The 12,510-nt window shown below is 39.6% G+C and overlaps 1 protein-coding gene across 16 annotated transcripts in view; it reads left to right on the top strand.

Annotated features, from left to right (window-relative positions):
* The window catches only part of SFMBT1 (Scm like with four mbt domains 1), a 128,187-nt gene extending 122,861 nt beyond the window's left edge, over positions 1 to 5,326 (top strand). For all 16 annotated transcript variants that reach the window (XM_078442961.2, XM_078442964.2, XM_078442960.2 and 13 more), the window contains 4 exons: positions 1,784 to 1,962; positions 2,147 to 2,392; positions 3,400 to 3,528; positions 4,656 to 5,326. In XM_078442961.2, coding sequence (XP_078299087.1) covers positions 1,784 to 1,962; positions 2,147 to 2,392; positions 3,400 to 3,528; positions 4,656 to 4,796 — 695 coding nt within the window. In that variant the 3' untranslated portion in view covers positions 4,797 to 5,326. The remainder of the gene's footprint in view (positions 1 to 1,783; positions 1,963 to 2,146; positions 2,393 to 3,399; positions 3,529 to 4,655) is intronic.
* Positions 5,327 to 12,510: the final 7,184 nt, after the last annotated feature.

The following is a 12,510-nucleotide window of genomic DNA, read 5'->3' as shown; positions in this document are numbered from 1 at the left end:
CTATTTTGTTACTACTTTAATAGGTAACATATATATTTAAAATTAGAATATATATGGTTCATTTTTGGACTTGTCTTTGTATTCTAAAATTTATATGAAAATGCACAGGATCTAGAATAGCCAAAACAATCCTGAAAAAGAAGAATAAAGTTGGAGAACTTACTCTGACTTCAAGTTTTACTACAAAGGTTTAGTTATCAGTAGTGGGGTATTGATTAAATAGTTACACACAGTGATGGGACAGAACAGAGAGCCCACAAATAGACCCAAGTTTATGTGGTTACATGATTTTCAGCAAAGATGAAAAACGTAACAGGGAAGGGAAATTCTCTCAACAAATGGTACTGGTACAATTAGATTTCCAAATCCAAAAAACAAGAACAAAACTCCTTGGCCCCTACCTCACTGTATATGAAAACTAATTCAAGGTGTATCACAGACCTAGTGTAAAAAGCTAAAACTATAAAGTTTCTAGAAGAAAATAAGATAGCCTCAAGATCCTGGGGTAAGGAGAGATTTCTTAGAGAGGATGCACTAACATAAAGGAAGAAATCACCAAAATTAAAAACTTCTCAGAGAATTCCTCTCCAGAATAGAGCAAATACTCCCACAACTCAGTAGTAAGAGAAGTGTGGCAGCAACAGAAAGCTGGTGGTTGTACGACATTGTGAATAAGCTAAATGCCACCAATTGTGCATTTGAACATAGGTTAATTGTATGCGACTTTTACCTCAATTTTTTAAAAATTAAAAAGAAAATGTTCTGGAATTAGATAGTGGTGATTGTCACACAACATACTGAATATACTGAAAATCACTGAATATGTACACTTTAAAATGATGGATTTTATATCGTGAATTATATCTCAATAAAAAAGCAAAAAGAGAAAACCATTCTAAAAATGAATAAAAAGCTTGTATAGGCACTTCACAAAAAAGATACACACATGGCCAATAAGCACATGAAAACATGCCAATACCATTCGTCTGGGGAGATGCAGATCTAATCTATAATGAGAAATTACTGCACATCCACTAGATTGGCTAAAATGAAAAAGATTTGACAGTCCTTCAAGTTGGCAGAGGTGTAGAGCAACTCATACATTGCTGGTTGGGATGTCAAATTATGTAACCCTTTTAGAAAACTGGCAGTTCCATACATCTATGGTATGGTCCAGCAGTTTTACTCCAGGAAAGTGAAAACATGCCCACCAAAAGCCTGTACAAGAATGTTCATTGGCACATAATAACAGCCAGAACCTGGGAACAGCCAAGATGCCTGTCAACAGGAGAATAGTTAAACTAGTATATTCTATACAATGGAATGCTGTTCATCAATAGAAGAGAATGAACTATTTATACGTACTGCAGCATAGGTGAAACTCAGGAACATTATGCTGAGTGAAAGAAACCTTGTCCCTAAAGTATCTACTGAATGGTTCCATAGATGAGGCAAAACTAATCTATACCAACAGAAATTAGAATACAGTTGTGGTTGCTTCTGGTGAGGGGGACTGACTGGGAAGGGACCCTGGGGACTTCCTAGGTTGATGGAGACATTCTGTATCTTCATAGGGGGAAGGTTAATTCAGGTTTATGCATTTGTTAGTACTAATTATACTATACATTTAAGATCTGGACAGATGAGATTACTCCACAGGATGGAGTTTAACCTTAATCAAATACACTGTACCTGTTTTCTGCTGTGCTAGTAGAATCTCTTGCAGTGCGAGGTGTACAGAAGTCATGAAGTTGTCTCATTTTTCTTTGTCATTCACATTTAGCACACTATTATGGAAAGAAGAAAAATAAAAGAATCGGAAGGCCACCTGGTGGGCATAGTAACTTAGCATGTGCCCTGAAAAAAGCCAGTAAGAGAAGGAAGAGACGGAAAAATGTTTTTGTCCATAAGAAGAAACGCTCCTCTGCATCTGTTGATAACACCCCAGCGGGCTCGCCCCAGGTATGAGATCTGTGAGGTACCGTCTTGTCTAGAAGCCGAGATTTACTGCTCTGTAGTCCAGACACAGAAGGAACACCTGCAGGCCTCTCTAACTCAGATCCCTGCTCAATAGAAGGTGGTTTTGTGACCTGAGAGCTGGTTTGTCTTGAATTTCAGTGAGACTTTTCTCTCCCATTTCCTCTAGGGAAGTGGAGGTGAAGATGAGGATGATCCAGATGAAGGAGATGATGATTCCCTAAGTGAGGGCAGTACATCTGAGCAACAGGACGAGCTACAGGAAGAGTCAGAAACGTCCGAAAAAAAGTCATGCTCTTCCTCTCCCACCCAAAGTGAGATATCTACATCACTGCCTCCAGACAGACAACGGAGAAAAAGGGAGCTTCGCACTTTTTCATTTTCTGATGATGAGAATAAACCTCCTTCACCAAAGGTACCATTTTTAAAATGCACTGTCATTTTTTTCTCTCTCTAGACTTGCCCTCTGAGAAATGATTGTTAATGATGTTGTCATTCCATTTATTTCAGTGGCTGCTTATTTTAAGTAAAAAAAAAAACAAAAAAAGTTTCATTGCTAATTTATCTGTAGTAGCCTGTCATTTAGTTTAGGGAAAACTGCCCTTTTTTTTTTAATAATATATATGGTCCTGTAGAAACAAGTTATTTATCCTTTTGATTCTTGTTAAACTATTTTGTTTGGTGTATTTAACATACACATACATGCATATTACGTAACATACACACTATAAGAATGGCAGTTAAGTTACTGTTTTAAAACTGGGCTGTAGGTGCACCTGGGTGGTTCAGTGTCTGACTCTTGGTTTCGGCTCAGGTCATGATCTCACAGTTCATGAGTTCAAGCCCTACATTGGGCTACATGCTGACGGTGTGGAGCCTGCTTGGGATATTCATTCTCTCTCTCTCTCTCTCTCTCTCTCTCTCTCTCTCAATAAATAAATAAATAAATAAATAAATTAATTAATTAAAAAATAAATATATTAAAAAAATAAAACTGTATTTTAAATGTATTGCATGAACTGAAGCAGTAAATGATTTCTCCTTATGATTTAGTTAAGCCTTCTCTCTTCCCAAGTAGCATCCCATTTGCTTCAGCACCCTACCAGAGACTGAGTTGAAATAGACCAAGGAACAAATGGGAGATTTAAAAACCATTTTTCTCTGTTAAATTGTCCAAATTATTTGTGCTGAAACTTCGAGATAAATTCTTCCCCATTGGTATTTCTTATTATCAAAGACAAATATTTCCTGAATACCTAACGTATATGGACCTTGGCCATCTTTGCTGGGAGAAATCATGCCCTAAAACCACTTTAAATCTTGCCTCAAAGGGTTATGGATTTCTATAGAGAGACTTTTTTTTTTTTTTAGAATAAAATAGCTCTGACATCTTTTGGTTTGCTTTTGTTATGGGGACTGAAGGAAATAAGGATTGAAGTTGCTGAAAGGCTTCATCTGGACAGTAACCCCCTGAAGTGGAGTGTGGCAGATGTTGTTCGGTTCATCAGATCCACCGACTGTGCTCCATTAGCAAGAATATTTCTAGACCAGGTAATTTTAGAGACCTTTGATGTTCATTAATTTGTCTCTTTTGCAAAGGACTATGGATGTAACAGCAATTTATTTACAAGTCAGAAGAAAAATATTTCTATCCAAAAGGAAAGAAATGTATTTCCTCTTTTACGAGTAGTAGAAAGATGATTTTATTTATTTTTATTTATTTTTTTTTTAATTTTTTTTTCTTAACGTTTATTTATTTTTGAGACAGAGAGAGACAGAGCATGAACAGGGGAGGGTCAGAGAGAGGGAGACACAGAATCCGAAACAGGCTCCAGGCTCTGAGCTGTCAGCACAGAGCCCGACGCGGGGCTCAAACTCACAGACCGCGAGATCGTGACCTGAGCCGAAGTCGGACGCTCAACCGACTGAGCCACCCAGGCGCCCCGAAAGATGATTATAAAAGGCTATTGAGCTGACTTGTTCCACAGTTGAAGCAGATTATCATTGCATTGCCATTTTTCCTAAGACTTTGTTTCCATCCCCCAAATGTTTAAATGGCTTAAAATCAAGCATGCCATGCTTAATTGTGCTCTTTTCCAAAAGAATGACTTGCTTGTTTTTAAAAATAATTAACATCTATAATGTGTTAGAATCTAAAGTGGTGATCAGTTTGGAGGCAAGTTTTCTGAAACGAATAGTCTGTGACCTTAAATAAATACTAAATTAAATTTTGTTTGGATAATTGGGGAGATTCCAAACTGACCATGTTTGAAGAGCTCATCAGCCTTTTATGAATGTTACAGAGTAGGAAAATGTTGAAATTTATAATTAATATTTTCTTTCAGTTTTAGAAAGAGTTCTCTAAAGAGATGTTTCTTTGGCACATCTAGTTGCCAGTTACAAAACTAGTTTGTTTATTGAATTTCTGCAGAGCAAAAAGTGTAGAATGGTTTCTTATCCTTGGTAAAAGTTTGTCATTAATTCTGAAGACTCATTAGTATGGAGGACTGTGAGGGGCACTTAGGAGAAACTGTGTGATACTTGTTTAAAGGGGAAGAATTATAAAGGAAAGCACAGGGACTCTGATTTTGACACAAGCCAAAGTGAACAGGGGCTGACTTGATGGAGCTGCCATCCATGTGCACATCATAGATAATTTGTATTTTATGCCTTAACAGGAAATTGATGGGCAGGCCCTATTGCTCCTTACCCTTCCCACTGTTCAAGAATGCATGGACTTAAAATTGGGCCCTGCCATCAAACTCTGCCATCACATAGAGAGGATCAAGTTTGCTTTCTATGAGCAGTTTGCCAACTGAGAAGGACAACCAAAGTGAGCTGTGTCTTTGAAGCACAAATGCAGCGAATCCTTCTCCCCACTCTGCAAGTGGCGCTGACACGGTCCTGGGGCTCCGGGCCCTGCAGACGTCGGCTTGCTCTCTTTGCACTTTCAGGGAAGGAGGACCCACACTGAGGAAGCAAACACTGCACAGAAGTGGCTCTCCTGCCAGTGGAAATGTGGGCATCTGTTGGTCAGCAGATTGCAGTTTTAAAAAAAATAAAGGTTGTGAAGAAAAGACTCCTGTAAGAAGAATAAGCATTTCCAGTGGTGTGGCCTGAAAACAAAGAATAATCTAGGCTGCTGGAAAGCATCCTTATGGTTGTTTTCTTTTTGTTCTGTTCCTTCCCATTGTAGAGTGAACTTTGTTCTCTGCTTTCCCTTTCTTGGAAAGAGAGGACATAGCTTTAAGTCAGCACTGATTTGGGACTGTGCCTAAGGCACATCAGTGCTTCATTGTCATTGTGTTTTTAAGCTTTTTTAAATTAAAACAGTTCATTTTGGGGATGATTACGTGGCTCTAGGGTTTTGAATGTACAGTCACACTTTGATCCATTTTAAAAGCTATTCTTAGGAGTTCCTTTGTTTACTACCTCTGTTGATGATTGAGCTTACAGCCATGTATAAGGTTTTTTGTATGATGCCATTTTTAAGCAACATGAACACTAAATCTATGACAGAAGCTGGAGGGGGAAAAAAAACACTGCTTAAAAATCACATGCGAGCACTTACACAGTTCCTGACCTGATCTGAGAACCCCACTGTCATTGTTCCCTGTCTGGACCCAGCGTGGGCTCCCGGTTTTAGGTGGTCTCTCAGAGATTGTGGGCATTTCTATTTAGTTGCTCTCTTCCTGTCAGTTCTCAGAGGGACTTCAGTGGCTTTTATTCTATGTTTACTTTTCTCTACAGTTGTCTGTTTGCTTTCTAGAGTCCTCACTTTGGGTAAAAATCAGTAGGTGTTCCTTGGACCTACAGTAAACCCATCTCCCTTTCTTTCTTGGGGTCTCCAGGCAGATAGAGTAGAAGTACAAGAGAGAAAATGTTTCAGGGGGTGATGCAGAGCACGGAGTTTCTGTAAAACTGTGTCCTCATATCCTCAGTGGCTGCACAAAGATTGAGAGGTGGTTAAGGATTCTGGAAACCTCTTTGCCTAGTCACATTTACATGTCTTTTTGGTTAAACCTTTAAATGGCATGTAATCTACAAGCTGAAGGTTCCCACTCAGCAGTTCAACAACTTGGTTTTCTTTTCGGTGTTTCTCTTGGCCCGGCTCAAGTTGACATGAAACTACAGGCGAATTTTCACTTAAGACAGCACTGCTAGCTACTATTAAGTAATGGCATTTGCTGTACCATTCCAGCTGAGACAAATGAGGAAACACACACACGTAGATTGCTTCCTTTAAGTGGTTTGCATTGCTGACTGTTTTGTGTTTTAATTATCCTAGTCACCCACAAATTTATAACCTAATCACTCATCTTTAGGATATAAAAATGTTTTAAAACTACAAAACTGAGTAAATTCTCAACAGCTATACAAATATAAGGTAATACTATTACAGATTTAAACGGACTGTGATACTTCCCTTTTCTTCCTCTCCCCCATCCACACCAGTTTATAGACATTGGCAGACATTCTGTGGTCTGCACCCCTATCTTCATTGGATCATTTATGAACCACCTTAACTCAAGCCTCCAACCAAATCATATATTAAAGCATCCACTCTTTGCTTAGGTTAGCACCATGTAGACCTGGAAAGAAGCTTCATTTAAATAAAAATTAATATGTTGGAACTTACTCAGAGATCCAAGTTTAAAAAATGTAATTAATTCTGTGCCCATGGAAGAGAAACTTTTATATATATATATATATACTATATATATATATATATATAGTATATACATATATATGTGTATATATATATATGTATATACTATATATATATATATATAGTATATATATATGTATATATATATATGTATATACTATATATATATACTAATTGTTATATATAACAATTATATAGTATATATATATGTATATACTATATATATATATATGTGTGTGTGTATATATATATATATAGTGTGTGTGTGTGTGTGTGTATATATATATATATATATATATATACACACACACTAATTGTTCCCAAGCATCTTTTATATATATATATATATATATATATATATATGATGCTTGGGAATAATTAGTATAAAGTAGATAGAATTGGGGGAGAGAGGTGTACCTTACACAATTAAATTTCTGGAGAGCTCAGCAGTTAAGGCACTAAGGCAAAGGGGGTTCCTTAAAGAAGATCAATGGAAAAAAAATCGACTTAATTAACAATGTTGTTTTATTTAGGGAAATGAGATTTACTTCCTATGAGAGGGAATTTACCAAATTCAACAATGAATATGTTATATTGTCTCTCTTTGCCTTCTCCAGAAACCATAGATGGAAGGGGGGGCAAAGCCCCTGGAAAGGTGAAACTCATGGCCCTGAGTAGTCTTGGATCTGGATGTAGTCCGGGCTCAGCCGGCTTGTCTGTCTATACCATGATTATTCAGGCTCAGCTTTGTCTTAGAAGCTGACTCGAAGTTGGGTTTCCCTTAATGTTTCTTGTGTTCCTCATAGTGAGATATAGTTTCTCAGGCAACCTCATTAAAGAGAATTATATACCCCTGCCCCACTCCCAGATATCAAATGAGAGAGGATAATTGTTTGGGAATTTGGTCCAGGGCTTTTTTTTTTTTTTCTAATGTATAAAATTTAGACTCCATTTCCCTTATAAAGCTGCTGGGGCTTGGCTGGACAACATTGACAGTCTGATTCCTGTGATTCTGAAACACAGATTTTAAACCTGATAATAACTCACCATGTTGGGATAAGATGTTTGTATATTGCACATAGGTACATGGTACATGAACTTTGTTTTTTAAAGGTATCAACCTCTTAAATTTATGAGAGGCACATTGTGAGGGGCTGCATTTGTCTGAATTTCACCTTCAGCTGGCCCCACAGCTGCCTGAGGTCAGAAAGTTTTCCATGATCCACTTTTTGATCCTGAATTAACAAGCTTGGAAACAGGTGAATGGACTTATATCAGCCCCCTGGAACTTGAAGTTGATTGACCACTATTAGCCCATGTTAGTGTGTTAGGGAAATCTTTCATTGCACGTGAAGATTTGCTGTAACATTTTGACTATGTTTTGTGGGCTTCTGGGAACTGTGCTATTTTCCTTTGTAAACTGCCCTCATCCTTCTCATTTGAAGGAGAGTTGAGGTATCTAATGCAGGGGATGCATTTAATGGGGCTTTACTTATCTGCCTTTCTTTAGCAATGTAGGTGGCTCTCAGCATCTATGTTGTAGATACATGAGGTCAGGGAAGGATACCTAGCAACCTCTGGAAGAGATGGGCTTCTTGGTAAATGTTTATTGAATTACAATAGAGGCAGATGTGGAAAACCAATTCAGAACTTGGCCTTTATATGCCTCTTCTCCTGGAAGTAAAATTATTCTCACTGTGAGAGAGAGGGCCTTGGACCAAAGCTTCCTGAGGACTTGAATATATTTTACTCACTCTTGTATTAATCCTGTCACTAATGTGGCATCTGAATACAGATTACAAGCTTTAGGAGGCCTTAGGTAGAGTAGGACTCAGAACCATTCCCCTGTCTCAAGCCAAAAACTAGTTCTAGGGGACACACACAACATCAGGGAATTGTTAACAGTAGGCAAGAATTATCTAGATGGGAACATGGGGAAAACTCACAGACACTTATATTTACTTGGCACCTATCACCAAAGACTTGTATTTAAGACACCATTCACTAGTTTGATTGATACCCACAGCGGCTCTGAGAGAGATGTTAGGAGCTTAGTCTCAAAAGTGGAAACATGTACTTGGTTTGAACACTGGTCCTGTATTCTAGGGGTGTGTGTGTGTGTGTGTAAGCATAAGTTCAAGTGTTCTGTGCTATCATTTGGCCTTATGAAAATAAAGGAGAAGAGATCACTAACAAGTGAAGTATAAATCTTAGTGGGAACCAGGGACCCCCTTTTAAAATTTGAATGTCTTGGTCCTGGGTCCACTGTAAGTAACCATGGTTATGGTCATGGTGCTGTCTCAGAAACTGTAGAACAAAGCCTCCTGCGAAACCAAAAAAAAAAAAAAAAAAAGCCCCTTTCATGCAGTTATAATTCTTTCATGACTTTATTCACTTTACAACGTTCTGTTCGTGAATTTTATGATTCTCACCCCTTGTGTGAGAATGTACATACTTTGGAAATTTGAATCTATCCAAGTAAGCCACCTGTGGACTTGGAGTTTTTGCAGAAGAGTTCTAAACTCAAAGCCCAGTCCATGTGGATCTGGTTCCAAGCTTTCCCACTTGGGGTTTCCTCTGTACTTTTTCCAGACCACATAAGTAGCCTTATTTCTGAGGGCAGCCTTCGGGGTAAAGGTATAGAAAAGGTGGTGGGCACTAAATGCACTGGAGGTTTTCTTGCTTCTGGTGTTTCAGAACTCTTGGATTTTTCACAAGAACCAGCAAAACTAGGAGAGGGGGGAATGGAGAAACAGGCCTAAAACTCCCTCCCTACTTAGGTCTTTTCTGACTTAACACACTGTTTGGGTCTGGTCTGTCCTGGTGCTATGGCCTATCACAAAGGACTGTTTTAAAAGGAAAACAATCTACAGCCTTGCCGGACAAGTCCTCAACACCAGCAGTCAAGTGTGGACCCTGAGCCATGGGAGGCAAGGGCCTCTGACTATTTTTGGGGACAAAGGATGATATTGACTAGTGAAATGATGCCACCATTGCTGATGGTGCCTGTTCTCACAGTGTGTGGAAGCTCAGTCCTGAGGTTTCTACGTGGTTTAGTCAACCTAACTGCGTGCTTAGCTTGGCCAAACGGAGGTGGGCAAATAGTGCTTGAAGAAGGATGAGGACAGGCTTTAGGGGTAAAATCAAGTCACAAAGCAGATGACTAAAGGGCCCCTACAAAGTTGAGACAGAATTAAAACTGGACAGTTCCTTATCTCCTTTTGCAAGAAGGCTCTAAGGAAGTGTAGTTCAAATGTTTCTTTTGAGATTTTAAAGTGCTCATTTCTTTTCCTCTTCCCTTCTTCCTTTCTTCCTTGTTTTGGTTGAATATTCTCTAAAGACAATCAGAGGCCTGCCAGGGTGGGACTTCTGGCTGGTTCCAGCCCTCTCCTTAGGCCTCTTTCTAATACTAACTTGTTGGAACTGATGCACTTTGTTTATTGTATGCTATCCTTTTTTTTTTTTTTTTTTTTTTAAGCTGCTTGTTTGGAACAAAACAAAATGCATATTGCATTGTATCCTTCCTGCTTGCTGTTTTTCTCTTAATTTTAAAAGTTATGAGTTGAGGATAAAGTATAATTAAGGAGAAATATGCACAAGAATACCTATTAAAAATAATTCCCATCAAGTTTGATGGGTATAACTTCAAGGGATTAAAAAATAACTATTTTGGATTAATATTTTGCGTGGGTTTTTTTTGTAATTAAGAGTGTATATAAACTTGTGGCATATTATGGCAGTTTTAAGTGGTTGTAAGAACATTAATACAGGTCTTAAGCTATGTTTAACTTCGTTTGACAGCAAAGAAGACATCTTGGCCAGAGTAAATCCTTCAAAACTCTTTCCAGTGGGGCCTCAGAATCATCTCTGGAAGGAGGAGAAAGTTCCTTTCTACTTTAATAAACTGAGCCTTTCCAGAATTCTCCCCCCTTCTCCTGCTGTCTGACCTTTACCCTCTGGACTTAGGGACTTTTTAATTGCAGGTCAGGAAAGGTAGGAAGAGCAGAATTTCCCCACAGCGACCTTGCTCCTGGCGTTGGGGAATCTGCCCCTGATCTCGGAAGAATGCTTCTTGTTTGTCTACATTTGTCTTGGTACAGCAGCAACGGGCCTTAAGGATCCCTCACCTGGAAGGACAGAGCAGTGCTTTGTCAAAAACGTCATTCTCCAGCTCTTATGTGCAACTTCCCTTAGGCTGCCTGTATCTTCAAGCAATTAACAGTCTCCTTATACTCAGCCCACAGTCTCTTCTGCTTTAAGTACACATCCTCTTGTTTGATTCCCTCTGAACATGGACTGTAACTGTTGAGCATCCCCGTAAGAGACCTTCTTAGATTTAAAGGCAGTAATGCAATTTTCCCTTACCTATTTATTTTCTTAACCTGATTTTCTGTATTTTCCCATGGTCAATACTTGTGGAGAGTTTTAAATTTTATAAATTAAAATTCAGTTTAATTTAAAAAAAGTGTTGCCATGTTCTGTGTGCCAGGCGCTATGTTGGATGTAAGGGTGAATAATGTAAACCAGTTCCCGCCCTCCAGGAACTCACACTCAGCTGTGTGAGAGACACATGTAAAACCATCTGATTAGCAGTATGAAAAGCTCTAGTGGAGCAGTATATGCAAGGTAGTATGGAAGCCCACCGGAGAGGGAGGTCAGGCAGGCCTTAAGCACGAGGAGTAGTTCATTCAGCAGAAAAGGGAACAGTAGTACACACAGCTGAAATGCCGTTTAAGACCCAGAGCTATGAAGTGCATTGTAAGAGAAGGGCTCTAAAGAGCCAACAGCATTTCTGTTCTCTGGATAATCAGGTTAGTATTCCTGTTAGTGATGAAAGCTTTTGTGTGGCATTTAGCCCTTTTATATAATTGGAATTCGTTGGTGACTATCTTTTAAGGGTAAGTTTCCCTAGGTGGAGTATCTATTGTTCCACAAATACAGCCCAATGTCTATTGGAATAATATGTGTACATGGTCATTAAGCAAATGCAGCAGGAAGGCTGGGGACTTGAGGGAATCAACAAGAAGTGTCTGGAGAAAAGGCAGAGGTGTTGGGAGGATAGATGGGACAATAGAGACTAGAGGCCCTAATAGAGGTAGAGAGCTCCTTCCAAGGAGTCAAGGGGTTAAGGTGGGAGTAAACGTGCATGCGTGAAGGGAGGCATTAGAGACTCTGAGAGTTACCAACAACTTGGCTTTATGAAGCACGTTCAAAATGGACATGATGGGGATATGTTGACCTATTTTCAGTATAAACCTTGTATATTTCTAAACGACCACAACTGGATTGAAATAACCATTTACATTATGCTCAGGGAAGAAAAAAAAGTCGACTCAGGCGGATTGATCAATCTAAGATAAGCTCTTGGCCACAATTTCGTACTAACAAGGAAAATAGAAGAACGTCGAACGTCTGTACTGGAAGGAATATTACTGTGTGCAGAGTCTTGGATTGTTTGCCTCACTGCCTCCTTCAGAATAATCTAGGCCGCTTGCTGAAAATGCAGATTATTCTGCTTGGTCTCAGAGCTACTGAATCGGAAACTGAGGGTGGAATCCAGGAGTGTTTTTAGTAAATTCTGCAAGCTACGATGGCTTAATCTTGGAAAGGAAAAGAATTTAGTCGCAGACGATCCCTGCTCCTGCCTTGCCGACCTGGAGCTCAGGGTCCCGGGACTCGCTCCCTCCAGTCGGTGCTGCCCGGCTCACCTGGTCCGCTCTCCCTGTGGCCCGGACGCACCACCCCGCCCCCACGCCTGGCGGGAGCCCCGCCCGTGGTGGGAGAGAGCTGGAGCGGCCGAGGCCCGCCCCCACGCCCGGCCGAGCCAATCGGGCGCTGCGATCTCAGACGTCGGGTTACGCGCG

Source organism: Panthera onca, chromosome A2, assembly GCF_046562875.1.
Source record: "Panthera onca isolate mPanOnc1 chromosome A2, mPanOnc1 haplotype 2, whole genome shotgun sequence".
Lineage (NCBI taxonomy): Eukaryota > Metazoa > Chordata > Mammalia > Carnivora > Felidae > Panthera > Panthera onca.
Note: the sequence above shows the minus strand (reverse complement) of the source record. Positions and strands in the feature narration are given on the sequence as shown.